Source organism: Rousettus aegyptiacus, unplaced genomic scaffold (assembly GCF_014176215.1).
Source record: "Rousettus aegyptiacus isolate mRouAeg1 unplaced genomic scaffold, mRouAeg1.p scaffold_m13_p_2, whole genome shotgun sequence".
Classification (NCBI taxonomy): Eukaryota; Metazoa; Chordata; class Mammalia; order Chiroptera; family Pteropodidae; genus Rousettus; species Rousettus aegyptiacus.
The window spans coordinates 133,683,679-133,710,014 of record NW_023416295.1 but is presented as its reverse complement, the minus strand read 5'-3'; the positions used below and the strand labels follow the sequence as shown (position 1 = coordinate 133,710,014).

Sequence of the window (26,336 nt, the reverse complement as noted above, 5' to 3'; positions counted from 1 at the left end):
CTAAGGAAATGCTAAATTTTAGTTAGAGGTTAAAGAACATAAAGATGTCATTTTTCCCTTCATTCAAGTTCATATATGCCCTAATTTCTTTCACAAACCTTTTAGGGATCTGTGGACCCCAGACTAAAACTCCTGGTTCAAAATATGGTAGTTATATAACTACTATAACTATAGAAAATTAAATATTTATGTCAAATAATTAAATACATAGAATATAGTGATGTCTACTTGAATTTTAAAAAGTGGAAATGTTATACTTTTTTAGTATGTGTAACTTTTTAAAGGAATAGAATAGTTGTTTCAAATTGTCAAGATTAAGTATAATAATTTCTCATTCTAGTTTTGGAAAGACATCGTTGATGATAATGAAGTACGTGACCTCATTTCTGACAGAAGTAAGTCTCATGGTAAGTCAATCGAAAAAAGTTTTAAGTAACTTTGAAATATCAATAATAAATAAATATCAATAATAATAAAAATATATATTTTCTGTTGTAGAAGGTACATCAGGAGAATGGATTTGGGAACCTTTATTTCATCCACCTCGAAAGCTGGGCATTAATGATATTGAAGGACAACGGGTACTTCAAATTGCAGTGATTTTGCGAAATCTTTCTTTTGAAGAGGGCAATGTTAAGCTCTTGGCAGCTAATCGTACCTGTCTTCGTTTCCTGTTACTTTCTGCACATAGTCATTTTATTTCTCTAAGGCAATTAGGCCTTGACACATTAGGAAATATTGCAGCTGAGGTAAGCATGGGACAGTAACTTGAAACAGTTTTTATAGTTGGTGACAAAATTTACTTTAAAATTTTAGGATGTGTTATTATTATATTTGTCATTTATAGAATATTCAATGCTTATATAGTTTTGCTTAAAGTGGTATTGTAGAAGTATCGTATACTTTTATGGAAAAAATAAATATTTGAAATGATGCTCCAAATTTAGTGATGGCTATGCTCACAGTAATTACAATTTTTGAAGTTATGTAGCATTATTTTGTTCATTTTTATTAAATGTGAAATATACAGCACTAGATGAAGCCTACCTCAATAATAATGTCTTTCCCCCCCCCCAGCTTTTATTGGACCCTGTTGATTTCAAAACTACTCATCTGATGTTTCATACTGTTACAAAATGCTTAATGTCAAGGGATAGATTTTTAAAGATGAGGGGTAAGTCCTCACTTGTTTTCTGTCTAATGTGCACCAACTTTTTATCATCTGTTAAAAAACAAATACATGTTTTTGTGTGTTTGCTTTTCAGGGATGGAGATTTTAGGAAATCTTTGCAAAGCAGAAGATAATGGTGTTTTGATTTGCGAATATGTCGATCAGGACTCATACAGAGAGATCATTTGTCATCTCACTTTACCTGATGTGCTGCTCGTAATCTCAACACTCGAGGTGCTATATATGCTCACAGAAATGGGAGATATAGCTTGCACAAAAATAGCAAAAGTAGAAAAGAGCATAGGTAAGACTAAGCCAAAGAAATAGTTAAATATTTTCTTTATCGAGGAAAAAATATCTAATATGCTATATAAAATCACAATTGATATTTGAGGTTTACTGTTTATTTCTAGGAGTTATTATTCTTTCAAACACATTCGTTTGTATTTTTCTTTCTGCCTATTTTAGATGAGCAAGAAACTTCTGTCATATAGAGACCAGAATGTATACGAGTGTTAGTAATTCCTATTTCTTCTCTTGATTTCTATTATTATAAATGAAATTTGAAACCAACAAAGCTGACTCTCTGGAGAGCAGGTCTTTCTGTTTCATATGGTCACCTGCTACTCTTAAGCACCTAACGTTGAGTAAAATAGGCTTCCTTCTGTTCCTAGAAGTTACTGGTAATGGCACTGTCAATATCAGTGAACTCACTTCCATAGTGGGTTGTCAGTTTTAAACACACTAAAGCATATGTTAACATTTTACTTAGCGGTTCAAATGATTTCTTTTGGGGGGGGTAGGGGGCAGGGGCACGGGATAAATAGTAAAACCAGAATTAATAAAGATTTGGATCAAAAAATGTTATTATTGAAAAATTAAGATGTCACTTTCCATATTAATAATTTCTAAATCTAGCTATAGATCAGAGTCACTTGGGAAGCTTTTTAAAACTAAAGCTACCTAACTCCCACTCCAGAACTACTAAATCAGTCTTCAGATATTGAGCCTAAAAACCTTTTTTAAAGGTCCACAGATACTTCTGATATATAGTGATTCATAGATGGCATTTGAGAAGCAGTATTCTGTATAGCATGTATTTTTAAGCAATGTGTTTCTCTTATAATATTGATAACTATTGGTTTTTAATTTATTTTAGACATGTTAGTGTGTCTAGTTTCTATGGATATTCAGATGTTCGGCCCTGATGCACTAGCTGCAGTAAAACTCGTTGAACATCCAAGTTCTAGTCATCAAGTTTTATCTGAAATTAGGACACAAGCTGTAGAGCAAGTTCAAACGCAGATCCATGTAGCATCTGCCCCAGGTTAGTGTTTTTACATATTCTTTTTCAGTTTGTTTATTCACAACTGTGAGAGCAATAAGAAGTGCCCCAGATGGGCTTTTTATTCGTGATTTTGGTCATTGGAAATTGATATACTAGGAGTAGGTTAATCATATGTTACATTATAATTTTCTCAGGTAGTCATCAGGATACATAAGTATAATACCCCCTAATGCTTCTAAATCTTGGACCAAATACCACAGAATCAGAGCCTAGGGTCAATCACATGTGCATACGTACACAAACACATGTACAAGCGTGTATACCTGTACTTTGCACCCTTCTTAGCATCCCTTGAGTCAGTTCTGTTAACTCAAATATCTTTCATTAGAATTCAGACCTGTCTAATAACCAGCACTCTCATCGGTCCTTAGACTCCTTTCTCCTAGCTGAGTCATTATTTTTATATTTTATAACCCTCAGCCTTTTTGTAAAGTGCTTTCTCCACTTTATTTGTCCTAATAAAAACACTCCATCTTTTACCTCACCTGTTCTTCTACCTCTCACTGTTCCCCAGACATTTTTCTTTCCTTTTTTTTTTTTTTTTTAATGGAGGATGCTTGTTTTCTTAGTTGATCTTACCCGTCACTTCACAGGTAATAATGGAAGCTATGTGGCATGAATTTCTTCAACTTGTTAATCTTTCACTTACAAACTTATTGTCATTTGAACTTCATTCCTGGGTCAGCTTACCTTTGGCTCTGGAAGAGATATGAACTTCTTCTCAATCAGTGCTCTGAATATCAGTCTTCCCTATTTTCTCATTCCTATGCCTTAGACCTCCTTCTCTACCTGCTTCTTACTTTCAGTCTAGAAATTCAAATCTTTCTCAACCTCCCACACTACCCTTAAAACAAAAATCTTATCATCCTTAATCTTTAACTACCACATCCATTTAATCACCAGATCTTGTTGAGTCTTTCTAAATACCCTGGCCTCTTCAGTTGCCAGTGTTTATTACTCAGTCCTTCTCATCATATCTCTTCAGCTATCTTGTTCTCTTTTCATTTAATCATGATCCCATTTTCTCTACTTCTCCAATTTATAGAATCAAAACTATATACTCTTATTTACACAAAGATTGTAATATATCATGTTTTGTTGATTTCCCTTATGTCCTACTAACGTATATGGCGGAGTTGTATCATATGTGCATTTAACTTACTTGAATTCAACTAACAGAGCTGGACAAATAATAATATAAGACATGAAAAAAAAGACATAAAAATAGTTTTGACTGCTAATCTACTCAATGAGCTTTTACCCACAGGCAGTGGATGTTAAAAACCAATGCATATTGGGAATCAATGGTCAGCATGTTAATGGTTTCTCAACCTTGAAAAAGAAATGAAACAGTTCATATCACCAGTTAAGTGAGGGGTAGGGGTATGCTCTTATCCTCAAAAAAGAAACTGAAGATTAAATTAATTGAGGGTGGAAGGAAACTATCCAACAAAGAAATAAATTAATCAGTGATACGCTGAACTATAATGGGTCATTTGAAGACAATTCCAGGTATTTTTTGATAAAAGCTACTATTTTTTTGCCTTATCACTGACCTGTGACCTTAACAGATAAACTCAGTGCTAATCCAGGATTTGGTGTTCATTTGATAAATGAACAAAATTAAATATTGAGAGTTTGTTGATTGCTCATATATGTAGTAATTCATTGATAGATGTGGGAATAGGTTTCTAATGAGTTCATTTTTGATCTGGTGAGCACTTTATTACTTATTATGAATGACAGCTTTTTAATTATTTAATTAGTTACCATTTATAGTTGGGCTTCCCTCCTCCATAGTTTTATTTAATACTGTTTTCTTAAGGAACGGTCGGTCATCTTCAAGCTTTTTGTTCACTTCCTCTCATCACTATGAAAACTTATGCAATCTTTCACCTGTTTTTAGGTTGACATCTAAATTTCTTCATCATAATTTAAATAGTTACAAATAATGTTTTTATGTATATTAAATTGATATTTTAAAGTGAAAGTTAAACACTTTGTATCCAGTGGAATCTTGATACTTACCATCATCCATGTTTTAAAAATTCACAAGCCCTTAATATCAGAAATTTTATGATATCCTTCTTTCACCTTGAACTCATAGCCATCACCTTTATCAATACTTTTTAGCTATAAATATAGACACTTTAATTTTTTTCAATTTCCTGTTACTTTTTGAAACTCTTTAAGTGTTTAAAATTTTATTTTATCATTATAAGTTTTAGTAATATATAGCACATCAAATAACAGTATATACATTATTTTTATAATTATTAAATAAAAAGTAAAATTATTGGAAGTGCATGTTTTAATGAGATGGACAACACTTTTTTCTCTAGTTCTTTGGAAAGTATTAGTTCATTGTGTCTCTGAATGTATATTTTTTATTGCTAGAATGAAATGGAGGTCAGCATTAATTTTATCTTTTTTCCTTTTTATAGATCTAAGTTGAAAACCTAGTTCATGTCAATAAATAGATGAAGATGGAACTTAAAATTCTTTTAATTTCTTTCTGAATTATTAAAAAATTATTAAAACGATATTTAGAATATTCTGAAAATTTTAGTTCTCTTATTTTGTTGAAATCAAAAAATTAATACTTGATTCTGAGAAGTATTTGTTACCCAGCCATTAGCAACATTTATTTTTGTTTATTGAAAATATATCAAAAAGATACTGACAAGATATCACTCACTGTAAATTATACTTGCTACTCATTTACTTGTTTAACCTAATACTTTGAAGTAGTGTTAGCACAATGGTTCTCAACTTTAATGTACATCAGAATCACCCAGTGGGCTTATATGCTGATTTCTAGGTTCTTTGCCTGAGTTTTTGATTCAGATAGACCTGAGAATTTTCTTTCCAACAAGTTCCCACTAGATGGTAATGCTGCAGGTTAGGATAGTTGAAATATTGTTAATTTCAATACTAATACAATGCATTTTTGATAAAGTGCTTTTATCATGTGCTTTCAATACATTTATGCCAAAACCTTGGCTTAGTGCTGCAGATTTATCTCATTAAAAGAATCTTGCTTAAATTAGCCTTACTTTCTGTTACTTAGAAAAACACTATTTTTCAATCGAAGAAAGTATGTTGATGTATCTTCCTACCTTCCTAACTTTAGAAGTCTCTAATAGTTAAAGTTGCCATGAGATTGTTATCTGAATGAAATAAAATGCCACTACCTTTAGTATTCCTTTAAAATATTCTCTATGCTTTACTTACACAAGATTCTGCTTCAGAAATAATGCACTCTTTGACAATACTTGAGGGATAGAGGAAGGAAGGACATTAAGCAAAAATTGTCCTCACTCTATATCTAAATTCAGAACACACCAGAGGGTCAAAATGCCCAATTTCTAATGCTCAGCATTGCCATTAACTATAATATAATACATAAAACACTGGGATAGAAAAGATGCCCTGCTATAATATCTTGGTTAAAACGAGGCTTTGTGGACACTATGTTTCTAAGGTGTTCCAGAGGTTTTTACACAACAATAATAATAGCTGATGTTTATATAGTGCTTACTGTGTGCCAGACATTGTTTTAAGTGGCTTGCATATAAACTCTTCTAATCCTCATGACCAATGAGGTTAATGTACTGTTACTCTCTTCATTTTATAGACAGAGAGGTTAAGTAACTTGCCTATAGTTACACAGCTGGTACTCAGTGATGGAACTCTAGAGCTAGCCTCTCTGGCTCCAGAGTCATACATTTAACCATATTTCTTCAATGCTATTAAGGCTGGGTGAGAGTTAAGACCTTCTTTTCCAAAATGAGAGAAGAGCAATTGTCAAAGAAGAAGTGATGTGTTCAGGCAAAGCAGGGTGTGTGTGTGTGTGTTTATAAAATGTTGTGTATCTGGAAAATTGATTCCTTTTAAAATACAATTGTCTTTGTATCCTTTGAAAGGTCTTCAGGTATCCTGAAGGAAATGCTTCTCAATTTGTAGCCACTTTTATAGTAATTATATGTTTCCAGTTTATAGTCTTAATTGTGGCTGTATCTTTCTTCTTTATGTTTGTAAAGTTTCTCATAATGTCAACATACTTTTTAATGTTTCATGCAATTGATAATTGATTCAGGAGATTTCAGTCTGAGTAGGGGGTACTCTCATTTTACAATCAATAAAGAAAACAGTAGATGATTCGTACACAAGTTCAAGCCCTAGAAAGGTGTTTTCTATAACAGTGTTACCAAGTTAGGAGGAGGAAAAAAGATGAACTCGGGTGTACCAGGATAGTAATTTTGGTTCTAAGTATGTTTGGTTAAGAAGCAGCGTATCACAGTTTGGCCTCTGAAATGTGACAGACCTGGATTCAAATACATCACTCTTAAATAAAGGTTTTCCAGCTATACCATTTCTGCTGTCTTCCATCATGTGAACTTAATCTCTGAGCTTTAATTTTTTTCTGCAAAAGGGAGATAAATTTAGATCTATATATCAGATTAAAACAATGTAAATATAAATGACTTAATGAAGAGTAAATGTTCAGTTAAGTGACTGCTACTAGCTGTCATCCCAATGAAAGCCTGGGGGCCTCATTGAACATAGGTTACAATTGCTTCAGATCATTCACAGATTGCTGTGCTGTGGAGTGAGTCCTCTAGTTCCAATCATTTAGAAGTGCAGTTCTTCTATTTGAGGGTTCTGAGAAGTTTTGTTAAATGTTACCTAAAAAAAGTGGGGTATATTTTATAAGTTTAAAAGCTATAAAAATCATGCTGATTTTGTGTTGAAATAATATAGTTTAAAATTTTAACTATAAACATGTTGGATTCATATTTATATATAACTTTTGTTTATATTACTTCATATTTTTCATGATTTCATTAGTTCCTGTGTATATAGCATAGCATTTCAGCTTTTTGCTCACCTTATTTCAGAAATTTTATATATGCCTTTTATGGAGTTAATATTCATCTTTTAAATTCAGAAAAGACATTATTTTTGATACAGTCTGCATCTGTAACTTCAGGAAGAGGAGCCTTTTTACAGGTGTGTTAAGCTGTGTGACCTTGGGCTAGTTATTTTAATCGCTTTGAGCCTCAGTTTCCTTGTCCATATCCATCTTGCCAAAGAATTAAGAAAGAGAATGTACAAAGTATTTGACTCAGTGTCTGACTTCTGAGAAAAATAGAGTTTATATTAGCAATATAATTCATATTATTGTTATTATTTGAATGATTATGAGCTAAAAAAAAATAGTTCATATAAAGCCTCCAAGATAGTGCTTGGTGTTAATATGTGCTCTATTATAAGTTTCTCAAATTTGTATACTTTCATTATGTTTATACACTTTTTTAAAAGGTATTCATTGTGAATATTAATTGGTTCAGTATCCATGAACTAAATATGGCATATAGCGACTAAGTTTTTTAAATGATATAGCTAATGTATTTTTTTCTTTAGCTTCCAGAGCAGTTGTAGCACAGCATGTTGCTCCACCTCCAGGAATAGTGGAAATAGATAGTGAGAAGTTTGCTTGTCAGTGGTAAGTGGTTTATTTCTATTAAGGCTTTATCCTTGGGAAGAATAAAGCACAACAGAAAAGGAAATGTATTTCAATAGTCATCCAGAATGTTTTATTCTGTATTTCTTTTTAGTTAGAAAAAAATATCACTTATACAAAGAAAGGACAATGTAAAACCACTTCACCTGTATTTTGGAGTAATTTGAAAGAAAAATATCAGAATCCAGAATTAAAATAGTTTGATTAGAATTTCATTAAATTACACTACCTAACTTCTTTTCAGAGTAAAATTTGTTTTAAAAGTTATCTTTGACTTTGTAGAAAATAAGATTTGTCAAATTATAATTGTTTTTCTTATATTAATGTTTTATTAAAACCGAACCAGACTGACTATGAAAATACAACCAGATTTTGTTGTTATATGTCTCTTCTTTTTCATCAAAAGTAAAATTTCTTCTTCATGGCTAATTTTTTTCTTTTTGTGAGTAGTGAGGGGAAACTAATCAAATGATAGACTAGGCTAATTCGTCTATATTGAAATAACTTGAAAATAATATTTCTTTAGAAGACTGAGTAGTTATATCTCAGCTACTTTCTGAAACAATAAATGTAGACTTGGTTTGATTTCATTTTGTCTTGGGTAGTTGCCTCTACTTTATGAATTTCAGCTTAAATTCTTTAGAAGATTAACAGATTGAAGTATTAAGATCGCTTTCCAATGATGTATTACTTTTAAAACTTCTTTTCTTGATCCCTTTTCTCCCATTCTTTGACATTATTTGTCCCCCATTCCATGCTTCTGTCATTCTGTGTTCCATGTTTTTGGTGCTTTCATATCTTTGTTCCTATGACAATTTTCTCTAGACTTTTCCACTTTGCTTAAATAAGGTTTATAGTTTTATATATCTCTAATTATTTGCTTTTTCCTCATGTTCCATATTGTTCACCTTGACTCTTTCTACTTAATGAATCTCTTCCAGGAATACTGGAAAATGTTTTACCTTCTACCTTGAAACCATAAAAAGTTTTTTGTATCTAGTTGTTTTGAAAACTCAGTACTCAAAGGATTATGAAAGTTAGAAAAAGTATGTGCCACATCCATTGTAAAATGTGTGTATGTAGGTGTAGATTTGGTTTTATAAAACTCTGTTGCATACTTCTGCCTTTTTTAGGGGAAGAGGAAAAGAGACTCATTTTACAATTATTTTATCATAATTATTATTTGATGCAGTTTATAAGAAACAGCTGTAAGTTGGCTTATTATGTACATAATGAGTCCTAGAAAGAGTCCAATATGGATAACTAAGCCTCCAATTTAACATACATGGAAGTTGCTTGATAAAAAAGACAAACTGAAGTTTGAATTAGTTTGTACGGGATTAAGAATAGAAGTCTCTGAAGTGAGTAATGTGAGCGTGTAGCATGGGAAGTATTGTTTTAGGAAGTAGTTGAAAGTTTGGGTAGGTTGTTCTTTTTTTTTAAAGGAATTTGATCCTAGAGCCATCAAAAGTTTAGTTCAATTTTTTCTCTATTTTCCACATCTCCAATAACTCATAATTGGGAACTTTTTTTTATATTTTGATTATTACAAGACAGAAACCTGAGTAGATATTCACTGAATAAAACTATTGTAGAATATTTGTTGCCAACAGACCAACCCTGCCCTTGCTGGAATGTGAACAATTTTTATTTTGTTATTAATGATTTTTTACACTACATATGAGTAGTTAATTCTCTAATTGATTCAGTCTAAAACCTAGCATGTATTTTTGCTAATAACACGAAACAGTGAAATCTGATTAATAGGAATAATTATTAGTTTATGATACATTGCCTTCAAATGGTTTTAGCATACTTAAATGTAGACTCTTTACATGACCTTGCATAATGCCATTTATTTTTCTTCTCTTTTAGGCTAAATGCTCATTTCGAAGTAAATCCAGATTGTTCTGTCTCTCGAGCAGAAATGTATTCTGAGTACCTCTCAACTTGTAGTAAATTAGCTCGTGGTGGAATCCTAACATCAACCGGATTTTATAAATGTCTTAGGTAGGAGACATAGTTCTTAACTTTAAATAAAGTTAATTTGTATCACATACAGCACTTCTTGTTTTTGAGAAAATACTATCTAGTTTTAAATATCTCCACTACTTGAAATTTCGTATGGTTGTTTTGTAGTATGGTGGAAGTTTAAATACAAGAGAATTTTGGACATCACATATGGTGTTTGTGTTTGAACATTAGGAGGTTTATCAAAGAAAAAGAAGAATTAAGTTTGCTTTTTTTCCTACCTACTTTTATATATTGAAGACATGACTTTTGTCCTTTTTAACCTTGAATAATAGTTTATAACTAATAACTCTCTTCAAATATCAAGGCTCTTTGAGGTTTTGCAAAGTTCATAAAATAGGCATTACCTGGATGCAGCTTTTTTGTTATATATATAGTAAAATTGTTTAAACCCAACAATGGTAATAATTACTTTAAAAATTGAAGAACTGATCTTTCTTTCTTTACTTCCCACTCTTGCATAATATAACTATAGTATCATACTGGTTTATACATAAATGACAGTATATATATTGCTATAATTCATGTAAACATTGTTAGAAGTTAGCATTTTCTTAGTGTGCTAGTTATCAAAACTGAGTATCTATGTACTTTACAGAACGGTCTTTCCAAATCATACAGTGAAGAGAGTAGAGGATTCCAGTAACAGCGGGCAGGCTCATATTCATGTAGTAGGAGTAAAACGGAGGGCTATACCACTTCCCATTCAAATGTACTATCAGCAGCAACCGGTTTCCACTCCTGTTGTTCGTGTTGATTCTGTTCCTGATATATCTCCAAGTCCTTCACCTGCAGGTATCAATTTTTATTGTTTTAAATATTGCCAATATATTATATATTTTTTAAATGTAGGACTTTTACTTGTTTTTCCAGTAGCATTTTCTTATTCTATTACTTAATCATATTCATATGATGAAAGTTGTTAGATGTTAATTTCTTAAAACTGTTTTCTCTTGAATTGAGTAAAATAATTCCTACATGCAGCTTTTCAGTCATTTCATTATGAATTTTGACTTTTTCCCATATTTTCAGGAATCCCTCATGGACCACAAACTGTAGGAAACCATTTTCAGAGGACTCCTGTTACCAACCAATCTTCAAATTTGACTGCAACACAAATATCTTTTCCAGTACAAGGTGTTCACACTGTGGCACAGACTGTTTCAAGAATTCCACCAAACCCTTCAGTTCATACCCACCAGCAGCAAAATGCTCCAGTGACTGTCATTCAAAATAAAGCTCCAATTCCTTGTGAAGTCGTTAAGGCTACAGTAATCCAGAATTCTATACCCCAGACAGCAGTTCCTGTTAGTATTGCTGTGGGAGGAGGAGCTGCACAGAGTTCTGTCGTTCAGAATCACAGTACAGGGCCACAACCTGTTGCAGTTGTAAATTCCCAGGCATTGCTTCACCATTCATCTGTAATTTCACAACAGTCTCCATTACACACAGTGGTACCAGGACAAATACCTTCTGGCACTCCTGTTACGGTAATTCAACAGGCTGTCCCACAGAGTCATATATTTGGCAGAGTACAGAACATACCACCATGTACTTCTACAGTTTCACAGGGTCAACAGTTAATCACCACATCACCCCAACCTGTGCAAACTTCATCTCAACAGACATCAGCTGGTAGCCAGCCACAAGACACTGTTATCATAGCACCCCCACAATATGTAACAACTTCTGCATCCAATATTGTCTCAGCAACTTCAGTACAGAATTTTCAGGTAGCTACAGGACAAATGGTTACCATCGCTGGTGTCCCCAGTCCACAACCCTCAAGAGTAGGGTTTCAGAACATTGCACCCAAACCTCTACCTTCTCAGCAAGTTTCATCAACGGTAGTACAACAGCCTATCCAACAACCACAGCAGCCAACCCAACAAAGTGTAGTGATCGTAAGCCAGCCAGCTCAACAAGGTCAAACTTATGCACCAGCCATTCATCAAATTGTTCTTGCTAATCCAGCAGCTCTTCCAGCTGGTCAGACAGTTCAGCTAACTGGACAACCAAACATAACTCCATCTTCCTCACCATCACCTGTCCCAGCTTCTAATAACCAAGTCCCTACTGCTATGTCATCTTCTTCCACCCCTCAGTCACAGGGACCACCTCCTACTGTCAGTCAAATGCTATCTGTGAAAAGGCAGCAACAGCAGCAGCATTCACCAGCACCCCCACCACAACAGGTACAAGTACAAGTTCAGCAGCCACAACAAGTACAGATGCAAGTTCAATCACAGCAAACAAATGCAGGAGTTGGTCAGCCTGCTTCTGGTGAGTCGAGTCTGATAAAACAGTTGCTACTTCCGAAGCGTGGGCCTTCAACTCCAGGTGGTAAGCTTATTCTCCCAGCTCCACAGATTCCTCCTCCTAATAATGCAAGAGCTCCAAGCCCTCAGGTGGTATACCAGGTGGCCAATAACCAAGCCGCAGGTTTTGGAGTGCAGGGGCAAACTCCAGCACAGCAACTATTGGTTGGGCAGCAAAATGTTCAGTTGGTCCAAAGTGCAATGCCACCCACAGGGGGAGTGCAAACCATGCCTATCTCAAACTTACAAATATTGCCAGGCCCACTGATCTCAAATAGCCCAGCAACCATTTTCCAAGGGACTTCTGGCAACCAGGTAACTATAACAGTTGTGCCAAATACAAGTTTTGCAACTGCAACTGTGAGTCAGGGAAATGCAACTCAGCTCATTGCTCCAGCAGGAATCACCATGAGCGGGACCCAGGCAGGAGTTGGACTTCAGGTGCAAACACTTCCAGCCACCCAAGCATCTCCAGCTGGACAATCATCTTGTACTACTGCTACTCCCCCATTCAAAGGTGATAAAATAATTTGCCAAAAGGAGGAGGAAGCAAAAGAGGCAACAGGTTTACATGTTCATGAACGTAAAATTGAAGTCATGGAGAACCCGTCATGCCGACGAGGAACTACGAACACCAGCAATGGGGATACAAAGGAAAATGAAATGCAGGTGGGAAGTCTTTTAAATGGGAGAAAGTACAGTGACTCAAGTCTACCTCCTTCAAACTCAGGGAAAATTCAAAGTGAGGTTAATCAATGCTCACTAATCAGTAATGGGCCATCGTTAGAATTAGGTGAGAATGGAGCACCTGGAAAACAGAACTCAGAACAAATGGACATGCAGGATATCAAAAGTGATTTGAGAAAACCCCTAGTTAATGGAATCTGTGATTTTGATAAAGGAGATGGTTCTCATTTAAGCAAAAACATTCCAAATCACAAAACTTCCAATCACGTAGGAAATGGCGAGATATCTCCAATGGAACCACAAGGGACTTTAGATGCCACTCAGCAAGATACTGCCAAAGTTGATCAACTAGAAAGAATTTCTAATGGACCTATATTAACTTTGGGTAGTTCACCATCTATGAGCAGTATACAGGAGGCTTCGAATGTGGCAACACAGCCATTTAGTGGTACCGATTTGCCCAATGGACCTCTAGCTTCAAGTTTGAATTCAGATGTGCCTCAGCAACGCCCAAGTGTAGTTGTCTCACCACATTCTACAACCTCTGTTATACAGGGGCATCAAATCATAGCAGTTCCTCACTCAGGATCAAGAGTGTCCCATTCTCCCGCCCTATCGTCTGACGTTCGGCCTACAAATGGCACAGCAGAATGCAAAACTGTTAAGAGGCCAGCAGAAGATAATGACAGGGAAACAGTCACAGGAATCCCAAATAAAGTAGGCGTTAGAATTGTTACAATCAGTGACCCCAACAATGCTGGCTGCAGTGCAACGATGGTTGCTGTGCCAGCAGGAGCAGATCCAAGCACTGTAGCTAAAGTAGCAATAGAAAGTGCTGTTCAGCAAAAGCAGCAGCATCCACCATCATACATGCAGAATGTGGTCCCACAGGTAAGTCATTCTGTTATCGCATTGTTCTTTCAACAATTTAGATTTGGAAATACAATTTTAAGGGAAATGTACTGTTTTTTATGTCTCACAGTGAATTGTATTAGCTTATAAGGTACTCAAACTGTTGTGCTTTTATTTTTCTGTGTTTTTTTTTGTAGTGTTTAACAGTTTACAGTTGTTAATTTTAGCATATGGTTTAAAGACCCTTTCTATTTTGCTATAGACCCAAATTAGTAATTTAGTAATTTTGTAGATCCAAGATAGAGAAACACTTGTAATCTAACATCTTTTGGAGACTTTTTGAAATGTAACTTAGTCTCCCTTTGCAGTTCGAGGTGGGGGATGTTACTAAAAGTACTCCAAAGGGAATTTCTGTATTTGATTTTGACACAAGTGTTTTTTGGCTCTTTTTAAAGCACTTTTGTAAAAAAGATGAACCTCATAAGAATTTTATCAAGTGTGTTTTGTAATATTTATGTATTGAATTAGTATCCTTATTCTTTAAAAAGAATTATTTCAATTCGTTTGAGTTCTGTTATTAATTTTGTGTTTTTTATTCCTTTGTTCTACTGTCATGTTTCTGCTATTCTCTTTTTAATGCCTACCATTTCATCTTCATGCTTTTGTAGATAAATGTGTTTTCTACAAACAGTGCTACTGTATTGAGGGTCCAATCAGCCTGTAAAGATTTTAAGGATAATCCTGTATGTTATTTCCACTGAAAGCAGGGGTTCACTTAACAGTTATCTCTTACCTATTTTCTGGATTAACTTCTCCTTCATTCTCTTTCCAATTACTACTTGTCCAGAACCTTCTGTGACTATTGCCAATTCTGCTAGACTCTTTTGGCATGAGTTTCCTCTCTGCACTTCTCTGCAGATCTATGGCCACTGTCGTATTGGTACCAAATCTAGGTGTGAGGGAAGGGGAGGCAGCAAATTGAAGATGAAAGAACAAAGAATCCCATTGCTTCAGACATTTTCATCCACTAAGATACATCTTTGTTCATATGAATGGGTAAAGCTGGATAGTGCTTCTCTGGGGGCATAAAGAGATTGTAATTCATATGTTAGTATTGCTTAGATCTGTTTCAAGATACCTAAATAGGTTGAGTATTCTTTAGTGGATGTTATGTATATGGTAATAACTAATATTGGGTTTTGGTGGAAAATATTCATTCAGTTTTACCCAAACTTCTACAAGTTGAGTTTTTCATTGATTACACACTAAAAAGAAGAATGCAGCATCTAGCCTGTAATTAGTATTCAGTTAGTTGCGTTTTTATATTTTTTCTCATATTTAATAATTTCCCAATTTATCTTTTGTGGCTGTTCTTTCCTCTTAGATTCCTTTATAATCCTAAATAGTTAATTTCAGAGATGAGACCCCGAGATGCTGAATAACTCACCCAAGGTCACCAAATATGTTGACCTCATATTGGTCACCACCAATATGTAGTGCTAGGACTGAAACCTAGGTGTGTGTCTGAAACCAAATTTCATGCTCTTAACCCATTTTTCCACTATTCTAAAAGGTTTCTTTGTAAAGTTTTAGAAATCCCTTTTATATCAAATATGCTGATTACTGAAACTATTATGTTAATAGGATGTGAGTACCACTAAATGATAACCGTAGGACATTAATGCTAAAACTCTTTACTTAACACAGTGGACATACATGCATCTAATTCAAACCATACAAATTAATCCATTTTATTTCTAATCTGAAAAATAGATACTAAACTTCTGTATATTCTCCCCAAGAATGTAGTTTATTTAAAATAGCTACATTTATTATTTCTAAAATGGTATTTGGTTGGTATGTAGAAATTTAAAACTTTCAAGGAAAAAGAGAAGTATCACACATGGTGTCTTGTGAGAATGAAAATAAAAACCAGGATTCTTAAGTATAGTGCTTTACCACAGTACCTGCTACATAATTAGGCACTCTGTAATGGTGCAGGTATATTTTATTTTCCTATAATGTGAAGTGTCTATAGGATAAAATACCTATGAGATAAAAAATGATCAACTGTTCAAGACGGCATCATAAGTTTCCTTTGAAGGGTAGACTATTGGAATTTCTTAAGAGCCTGCTAATCGTCTGATCTCAGAAACTAAGCAGGGTTGGGCCTGGTTAGTACTTGGATGGGAGACCACCTAGGAAGACCAGATGCTGTAAGTGTAAAAAATAAAAAAAAATTGAGGGATTGTAAACTGACAAGGTCCTTGCAATCTGTGAAATCAACCAAGGGTTGCCTCACCCAAAAAAAAAAAAGTCTTTTAATAGAAAAGCATTTTCATTTTTGCCCAGATTCTTCAAATTTCTTTACATACTTTTTTTATGATCAATTTTATTATTTTTACAATATTTTTTTAAATTACAGTTAACACATATTACATTAATTTCATGTGTACAACATAGTGATTAGACATTTATATCACTTATGAAGTGTTCACCCTGACAAATCTAGTACCCATCTGACACTATACAGTTATTACAATATTACTGACTATATTTCTCACGCTATACTTAACATCTGCATGACTGTTTTATAACTACCAATTTATACTTCTTAATCCCTTCCCCTTTTTTATCTATCCTTCCCAACCCCTTTTCTTCTGGCAGCCATCAGAATGTTCTCTGTATCTGAGCTTGTTTCTGTTTTATTTGTTAGAGTCCACATATAAGTGAAATCATATGGTATTTATCTTTCTCTGTCTGACTTATTTCACTTAACATAGATACCCTCTATCTTCATCCATGTCGTTGAAGATGGCACAATTTCATTTTTTTTCGTGGTTGAGTAATATTCAGTTATGTATATGTACCATTTATTTATCCATCATCTGTTGATGGACACTTAGATTGCTTACATATCTTAGCTGTTGTAAATAATGCTATAATAAACATATGCATACATATGTCTTTTCACATTAGTATGTTGAGTTTCTTAATAAATACCCAGAAGTGGAATTGCTGGGTTCTGTATCTCATTATACCCTTTGTTTTAAAGTCTTTTTTGTCTGGTATAAGTTTTACTACCCCAACTTTTTTTGTTGTTTGTTTCCATTTTCATGCATTATCTTTTTCCATTACTTTCAGTCTGGGTCTCTTTCGATCTCAAGTGAGTCTCTTGTAGATAGCATATGTAAGGGTCTTCTTATCTACCCTGTGTCTTTTGATTGGAGCATTTAATCCATTTACATTTAAAGTAATTATTGGTAAATATGTAGTTATTGCCATTTTATTATTTACATTTTTGATCTTTCCCTTATTTTCTTTTTAAAGAAATCCCTTTAACATTTCTTGTAATACTGGTTTGGCAGTAATGAACTTAAACTTTTTCTTGTCTAGGAAGGTTTTTATCTCTTCTTTGTTTCCAGAAGATAGCATTGCTGGGTCCAGTAATCTTGGCTTGTAGGTCCATGCTTTTCATCTTTTGAATATTTCGTGCCAGTCTCTTTTGGCCTGCAGAGTTTCTTTTGAGAAATCATCTTACACTCTTATGGGAGCTCCCTTGTAGATAACTAACTGCTATTCTCTTGCTGTTTTTAAGATTCTGTCTCTTATCTTTCGCATTTAACTAGGACGTGTCTTGGTGTGGGCCACTTTCTTTGGGACTTTTTTTTGTTTGGGACTCTCTGCACTTCCCGGGCTTGTATAACTATTTCCTTTGCCAGGCTAAGGAATTTTTCCATCATTATTTTCTCAGATACTGGGTTTCAATTCCTTTCTCTCTTCTCCTTCTGTTATCCCTATGATGCAAATGTTGATATGCTTGATGTTGTTCCAGAGGTCCTTAAACTATTCTCATTTTGGGGGGATTCTTCTTTCTTGTTGTTGTTGTTGTTGTTGCTGTTCTGATTGGGGTTTTGTTTTTTTTTTTCTGCTACCTTATCTTCTAAATCACTGATTCGATCCTCTGCTTCGTATAATCTAGTGATTCCTCTTAAGGTATTCTTTGTTTCAGTTATTCTTCAATTCCTACTGGTGCTTTTTTGTTGTCTCTCTCCATTTTTATGTTTCCAATCTCTTTGTTCATGTTCTCGCTGAGACCATTTAGCACCCTTATAACCAGTGTTTTGAATTCTGCATCTGGTATGCTTGTCTACATTTTGTTTAGTTCTTTTTAGATATTTGTTCTAGTCTTTCATTTGAAACATGTTTCTTTGTCTCCTAATTTTGGCTGCCTCCCTGTGTTTGTTTCTTTGTCTTAAGTAGAGCTTCTATGTCTCCTGGTTTTCGTAGAGTAGCCTTATGGGTAGGTGTCATATGCGACCCAGTGGCACAGTCTACCTGATCACTTGAGCCAGGTGCTCCAGGTATGTCCCTTCTGTAGGATGTGTGTGCCCTCCTGTTGTAATTGAGCCTTGATTGCTATTTGTACATCAGTGGGATGGACTGACTCTCAGGCTGATTGTGAAGACAGGCCATGACTATAGTGGAGGAGCTGTTGTGCAGGGGCTTACCCTGTGGAGCAGGATTCATGTTAGTGGGGCTCTGATGCCTGCCAAGTCTACCCTTTGGGTGTGTCATTTGTGGGGAAGGTTGGGTGGTGTTCTGGTGTGGTCCATGCATATTGGTTCTGGGGCCTTTTGGGAAGGGCTCCACAGACCAAGTTCAGCCATAGCTGATGCCATGCCTGGGGCCACTTGATATGAGCTTGTGTCATGGTTAGAGATGCTTAGGAGAGGACAAGCTATGAACTGACGTTGGCTGCTGCTAGTGCTGGGCTTGAGGCTGCTTAGCAAGTGGTACAGGGTACCCCGAGGCCGGATGCTGCTTGTTTAGGATTTGTGAACATTTGAGAGATTTTAGGAAAGTCTAAAGCATGAGCCAAGACAGGCTGTTTGTATTGAAAAGCCCATGAAAGCAGCTTGGGTGGGCTGGGAGGTGTGGTGGGGCAGGGTCTCAGGGAAACTCCTGGTGAATGGAGACTCAGATATGGAGCCTGCCTGCATGTGCAGACTGAGTGAAAGGAGAGTTTCTGCCAGTACTTCTGTCTGAAGTCTGACAATTCAGTTCTCGTAAGTCCCCAGCACTGAAGCTCAGAGCAGGTAAGTCTATCAGTGAATAAGTCAGTTCATGGGCCCTTTAAGAAGAATGTCTGCAACTCTAGCAGCCCTCTGTCTCACTCAGCCACACAGTCTACAGTGATTTTCACAGCCAGAAGTTATGGGGACTTCTCTTCCTGGCACTGGAACCCAGAGCTGGGGAACCTGGGTGGGGCTGGGACCCATCATTCTTCACTGAGGACCCTACAACTGAGATATTCCTCCCAGTTTTTAACCGTCACATGTGTGGGACTAGCTTGTTTTGCATCTTTGCCCCTCCTACCAGTCTTGATGTGGCTTTTTCTGTATATCCTTAATTATAGGACTTCTGTTCAGCCATACTTCAGGTGGTTTTCAATGATGGTTGTTCTGTAGTTTAGTTGTAATTTTTATGTGTTCATGGGAGGAGGCGAGCATAGAGTTTACCTACTCCGCCATCTACACCAGAAGCCCCAATCTAAATTTCTTTATATACTCTTAACATTTTATTTTAGACCTTCATTTAACACCATTTTACATTTGAATTGGTACCTTAAATGGAATAGATAAAATAGAGAATTTTAAATGTGACTTTTTAGCCAAACCTTATTATTTCTACCATTTCAAGGGATTTAGGGATATTAAGGAGGTACCTGGACCCCAAAAAGGGACTTCCATACTTGCAGAATGTCCAGGGGTGGAAAGACTGCAGGGAAATGTCCCTGCTGAGAATAGCCAACAGATAATCATTTGTAATACCATCATTATTTTATTTTTCTTTTCTCAATCTTATTCTTTCTCACTCCCATTAATCAACTGTTAATTTCACTACAGAAAAAAAAAATTAATGACAAATAAGGGAGAAAAATATATAAAAGTAAATGATATAACCATAGATTTTTAAAAGTAGTATATAGTTGTGTAGTATATGCAAATACAAAATAAATTATACCTATTTCAAGGCAAATTTCTTTATTTGTAATTGCTTTTTTTTATTCTGTTAGATTTGCAAGTTAAAGTGAAACAAGGGCTACTGTTTCTGAAAGCCCTACCCTCTTCCACTATCCAGAAATTGATATATTCTGGAAGTATAAAAGTAGATTGGCATATAGAAAAATAAAAATAAAGAAATAAAACAAATTTTAATTACAAATACCTAAAGCTTTGTCTTTTTCAGGAGCATGTAAAACATATATTGAACATAACTTATCTCTCTTAATCCCATGGTCTGATGACATGCCAAATTCTTGTATATAAAAATAGACTACTTTCAGATGTACCTATTTAAGGTATTTTATGTATGATGATATATATAACACTGTATGTATTGATACCTTCGTGGTATTTTCCTTCCTTTGCATATCTTTTCTCTTAATGTAATTTATTTAAAATAGCTCTATTCTTTATTTCTAAAATTGATATTTGGTTGGCATGTAGAAATTTGAGCTTAAAATGTCAGAGTCTTATCAGGGGGCAACATTTAGTCATAGCCATAGAACATTTTAGCAAGAACCATGAGAATATCATTTCAATGTTTTTTAAGAGTACTAGTGCTCAGATTTGTAGACTGGTAGCATATTTTAATAACTAAGAAAGGTATTACCACCAAACATAATTTTTTGTTTATATTCCAAAGTGTTCTTTCAAGAGAGGCTTGGAATGTATTTTCTAGATTTATATTTATTATGAGAAAAAACTTGACAGTTTAATAAAATAATCCCTATGTTTCATTGATCTACTTAGCTCTCTAATTCTTTTTCTTTGCTACTTTTTATTATGAAAAATTTTTGAAACACACAAAAGTAGCTCAATAAGGGCCCCATGTATTCATCACTAAGAATCTAATATTATCACCATTTTGCCTTTCTAGTTTCATCTATTACCCACCACCATCATTTTTTTCCTAGAGTACTTAAAAGTAAATCCAAAACATTATTTTATTTCACCAATAAATATTTCAGTATATATTTATCTAATAGTTAAGTACTTTTAAATATATACTTCCATAATACCAAATCACACCTAACAAAGTAATTTCTTAATATTATCTGACACCTAATTTATGTTTAGTGTTTTCTAGTCGTGTTAAAAACTTTTTTTAAACAACTTGCTCCAATTAGGATTCACAAATTTTCTACACATTGCCTTTATCTTTTATTCTTAATGTAACAACTTGGAGTAACTTCAGTCATTGTTGCCACTTCTCTCATTTGGGGTTAAAATACCTGTGTTTCCCTGTTAAATTTTCTATGTTATACCAGTAAGAGTTCTACAATTAAAAGAAAACACCAAATAAGATTAAAATTTGTTAGCAGTTATCAAAATAAAAATAAGCTTAATTTACAAATATATGACAAGATAATAAAATGGCTAATTTAAATGTTCATAGTGTAAGGAATCAGAAGGTTCATTCTGAGGAAGTATGATACTTTTGACAAATTTATGCTTAAATTTTTTTTTTTTATTTTAAAGCATAATTTAAAGGGATATTTGTAACTTGTTACTCATCATCAGTACTTGTATTTGCTGAAACTGATCCTCTTGGGTACTACCACTTAGTAGAATGTCCTTGGTTTTTAATGTAATATTTTCATTTCACATGAACAGTTTGGCTGATTTTTTTGATAGATTGATTATAATGCTGTCATCCCTTTTTTTCCTTCTGGTCTTCTTTTTTTCTTTCTGTCTGCTTTCTCACCATCAGTTTATATACCTTTAAAACTTTGCAGGTGAATGAATGATTGTCAGATCCATGTTTCCAACATTCACTTCTTTTGATAGACATTTGTAGTTGTTGATCTGTCACTGTCCCTGAAGTGAACTCATCATCTTTCCTCAAAAATGTGGTTTCCCTTCTGGACTTCTGTATTATCCTAATAATAATAACAATAACAACAATAACAATGGTCATTTATTGAGAATCTAAAGTTAGGCTCTCTATGTATAAGTTCTTTAGCTTCCCACCATCTCATAAGTTGGGTTGTATTATACTTTACAGATGAGCGAAATGAGGATCAAGAGAAGTAGGTTGCCCAAGGTTATATAACTAGTTAAAAGGCAGATTGAAATTTGCATCCAGAATGTCAAGCTGAGAAGTCTACATCCCATCCATGCATGTGTATTTTCTCACTAACAATATTATAAAATCTTAAGGGTGAGATCCTGTTATAGAAACAGTTTCAGTCACATCCCAAAAGTAGTGTTTTATTGTTCTTAAAGCTTAGGACTCAAAAGTACTAATGACTTCACATTTCCAAGAACTTTTACTTTCAGCATTTTATTCTCTTCCTTTTTTTATTTTTATATTATAGCTTTATGTTTGTGCATGTGTTTTTTTTTTTTTTTTTTGAAGTATGGCTTTTAAACTGAAGTTTTCAGTAATTTTTAACTTAGTTTTGTCCAACTATTTCCAGTATTACATTCTAAATGAACAAGTATATTTAATATTTTATCAGAGTTTAAATTTATTTTCATTAAACTGCTTTAAAAATATTTCCATGAAATATTCAATATTATTTTCCCATTTGTGGTATGTTATGAATGAAATCTGAGTTAAGGATTCAAAGAAAATGTATTGCCTCAAATTAGTTTAAGCTATAGTGTAATTATTTACTTATATGTTTTTCAGAGAGAAAGGGATGAGATATAGAAAAAAACATAGTTTATCTTCAAAAGGCCTATACCTACAATTAGTATCTTTTACTTATATTATTCATCAAAAGTTATAACTGAGCAGTTTTAAAGACTAAAGTTGTTAGTTAAAACAGCTTACTGCAAAGGAATGTTTACAACATTCTACTTATATGGTTACATCATTTTTAACTCTTGAAATTTTCTTTGCTTTCTACTATACATATTAAAAAACCTAAAAGGAAATATTATGCAAAGAAATCGTAATTTGCAGTTGAGTTTTTCTTGTAAAGAACATACATAAGTAAATCAAGTGGGTGCATTTGTACTAGATTTTTCATTTTAATCTATAATTGTATTTTACTACCTAATTTTATTATTATAAAAAATCTTAATTCTTTATTTTGTATATTCAATAAAAATAATATGATCTTGCCTCTGTGGTTCATATGAAATAAAAGAATCTGACTTCTTAAATATTGTAAAAATAGTTATCTTTCTAAATCATTTTTGAATTTTTAAATTATATTTAAAAGATAATCACTAAAACTACAAATGTAAATTTTGTTAGAAGTGCAAAACTATCACTGTAATCAAGCTTATAAGCTTATACTGTAAAATATGAATGGTTTTGGTTTTTAATATCATCTCACAAACAATGCGGTTGTGCTTCTTCACAGAACACTCCTATGACGCCTTCACCAGCTGTACAAGTGCAGAGCCAGCCTAACAGTTCTCAGCCATCTCCATTCAGTGCATCTAGTCAACATGGGGATTCAGTAAGAAAACCTGGACATAACTTCATGTGTCTGTGGCAGTCTTGTAAAAAGTAAATGGCAATTTTATTTGACATACATAAATGTTCATTGTTTTAGAATGCTTTTATATTCAAATTTTTTATCTAGGGTTTTATGAAAATTTAATTTTGAAACCACTAACTTTTAGCAAAAATACTTTCTATTACGAGTGATATTTATGTAGATCCCAGTGGCACCTAAGCTAAGAAATTAGTATAAATGGTGGAAAGATCTTCATTGACTAATGGTAGGTTATTGGGGAATGGGAAAGTATTAGTTGTTTAAACAGAAGAATTCGATTTTATATTTGGCTGTGAAAAGAGATAGGTTTTTTATTTTGACTTGAAGTTAGTGGTGGCTGTAGAATTTCTGTGTAGTAGAAACTTAAAGGTAATAATATTAGGAAAAATGGCTTATCTTAAATTTGAGTTTCAGATGGACACCCCAAGAAAATTCTTTTTAAAGGCATATCATCTTACAATTTAATAACCGAAACAAACAGTGAGTAGTAGAACTAAACTTCTTAAACATGGCTTTCTTAAACTCGAGGATAATATTGGTTAAAATAAAATCTTAGTTCTTTTAACAGTACTTAGCCAAGACCTTTGTCCTTGTCACTTTTTAGAGTTCTAGGATGAAGGTACTTGTTTTAATGGACTAGTACCTTTATCTTTTACATATCAAAAATTCTATTTCACTTTTTCTAACTGATAGCAGAAATTACTATGTCCTTTTAAAAATTGTATTTGCTATTCATAGTTTTTAGTATATATTTTACATAGTCACTGTAAACTTCATACACAGATTACAGATTCATTTTAGGATTGTAGGCTATAAGTATAGACTAGGGATTGTTAACATTACGGAAATTTTCTTTGGACGGTATTTATCAAACTTTAAATCTCACCACAGTAGTGGGGTCATGAGATCATTTCGGCAAGTCTCTATCAGTGGTTTTTATTTGTTTTCCTTTTCAGTGAAAAAGTGAATTAAGTATATTAGATTCTATCATGTTAGTAAGGGTAATGTTTCCAGTTACATATGTAATTGTATATATCTATGTGTGTTCTATGTGATAGCATGTAATGTTTGTCAAAGTTGTTTAAAAATCAGTGATTTATGTTGTCTCTGACTCTTTCCTTCATTTATTTCAACCATCGCTTTTTTTATTTTAGAGATTTTTTCCCCCTCATGGCAAATACTAGCCAATGGAGTAGGTAGTTAGCTAATGCTGTTTGTTAACTAAAAAGTTTCAGAATAGCTGCTTTGCATTGAAGTGTTTAGAGTATTTCAAGAAAAAAAATTGCTGGAAGTGTAAATGGGCAGCAGTTTTCCATCTTGCTAGTAGGATCATTATTACAAAATTTGATGATGTACCTTTTCTTTATTAGTCTTTTCTGTATAAGACTCAACAGGCTTCTTAGAGCAATTTTTAGGTACTGCATCAGTAATAAGTTCAGTTTTATTTTGCATATATTTATGGAGCACCTTCTAGAAGGGTGCATGTGCTAGGCACTGGAAATAAAATCATTCTCAACTCTTAGGAAGGCAGAAATTAAAAAAAAACTATGGTATAAATAAATGCTGTAGTAAGATCATTTCATCCTGTTATTGGCAGCATAGTGGACAGTTAATGTAATGCTGGGATGGTTGAGAAAGTTTCAACAGGCATTACCTTTGAGTTGGGTCCTGATTAATGAGTAGATGTTTATCATGCAAAAATGATTCTAGTCAGAATAGCAAGTGCAGGGAATTATAGAAGAAGCTAATATGCCCAGGGAACTAAGAGAAGCTTAGGATACCAAGAGCATAAGGACATGAAGAGAGTGAGTAATGGCTTTTATTATTCATATTTAGTTTCTACAATTCTAATTGGGAAAAATACTTGTTATCATTATTGTCCACTAAGTGGCTATGTTCTAATTTCTTTAACGTCAGATCAAAAATATTAACAACCTTCCTTGTTTCCATAAACTAGACTAAAATTATTTCCTTCCTTGATATATTATTATGAAATCTTAATATTTAATGTTTAGATCACTATGTGCTTTTTTCTTTGTATAGAATTAAAAGTGATTTTAATATATGTTTGACATGTTTTTAGTTATATGGTATGACCATACTTTACATGGTCTTTTGTATTTGTAATTTTTCTTTTCTGTATATGATATAGATTCTTTTCATTGAGCTACTAACTCTTACATTATCAGTAATCTCTAAAAAATGGGGATCCTACTCTTTACACATAATCTACACATCTACAGAAAAATAACAATAATTTCTTCAATATTATGAGTTCTTCCAATCAGTGTTTACATATCTCCAATTGCCTTTTGTTTATTTAGAGTTTGAATTGGAATCTCAAACATTGCCTCTGATTGAGAAGCTGGTTAAGTCTCTTTTAATCCCTCCATCTCTCTTTAATCTTTTTCTTTGCAATTTTTTTTGTTGATAAAAGCAGGTCATTTGTCCTGTAGTGCATCACGATCTAGATTTTGCTGGTATTGTTTGGCATGGTAGTCTAACCCTGTATTTTCTGTAAGTTGGTCCACATTTTTTTTTTATCAAATTCTGGTTTGATTTTTATAACACCTGTTTTAGAAATGGCATTGTGTACTTCCATCAGGAGATATATGTATCATTTTCTCTCTCTTTTTATGAGGTAAACAGCCATTGAAAATCATTACCTAGATCCATTATTTCATTGAGAGTTTTAAAGTGTAAAGATTCCCCTTTTATTAACTCTTTAATTTCTCTAAGGAATAGTTAGTTTCTAGAAAAAAGACTAGGTTTTTGATTATTTCCCTTGTTTTATCAATTTTTAAAATAATGAGCTATTGACTAACACTACACAAAAGTGACCATAAGGCTTGTTTTTTTGTTTGTTCGTTTTTGATTTT

At 33.6% G+C, this 26,336-nt stretch overlaps 1 protein-coding gene across 2 annotated transcripts in view; it reads left to right on the top strand.

Annotated features, from left to right (window-relative positions):
- The window catches only part of ARID2 (AT-rich interaction domain 2), a 131,625-nt gene that overhangs the window by 82,948 nt on the left and 22,341 nt on the right, over positions 1–26,336 (top strand). Inside the window, exons 7-16 of one of the 2 annotated variants that reach the window (XM_016134307.2) lie at positions 341–395; positions 499–749; positions 1,078–1,174; positions 1,266–1,475; positions 2,331–2,498; positions 7,947–8,028; positions 9,922–10,056; positions 10,676–10,872; positions 11,110–13,973; positions 23,320–23,468. In XM_016134307.2, coding sequence (XP_015989793.1) covers positions 341–395; positions 499–749; positions 1,078–1,174; positions 1,266–1,475; positions 2,331–2,498; positions 7,947–8,028; positions 9,922–10,056; positions 10,676–10,872; positions 11,110–13,973; positions 23,320–23,468 — 4,208 coding nt within the window. Of the gene's footprint in view, positions 1–340; positions 408–498; positions 750–1,077; positions 1,175–1,265; positions 1,476–2,330; positions 2,499–7,946; positions 8,029–9,921; positions 10,057–10,675; positions 10,873–11,109; positions 13,974–23,319; positions 23,469–26,336 lie in introns of both variants that reach the window. The other variant, XM_016134306.2, reaches the window with a different exon arrangement.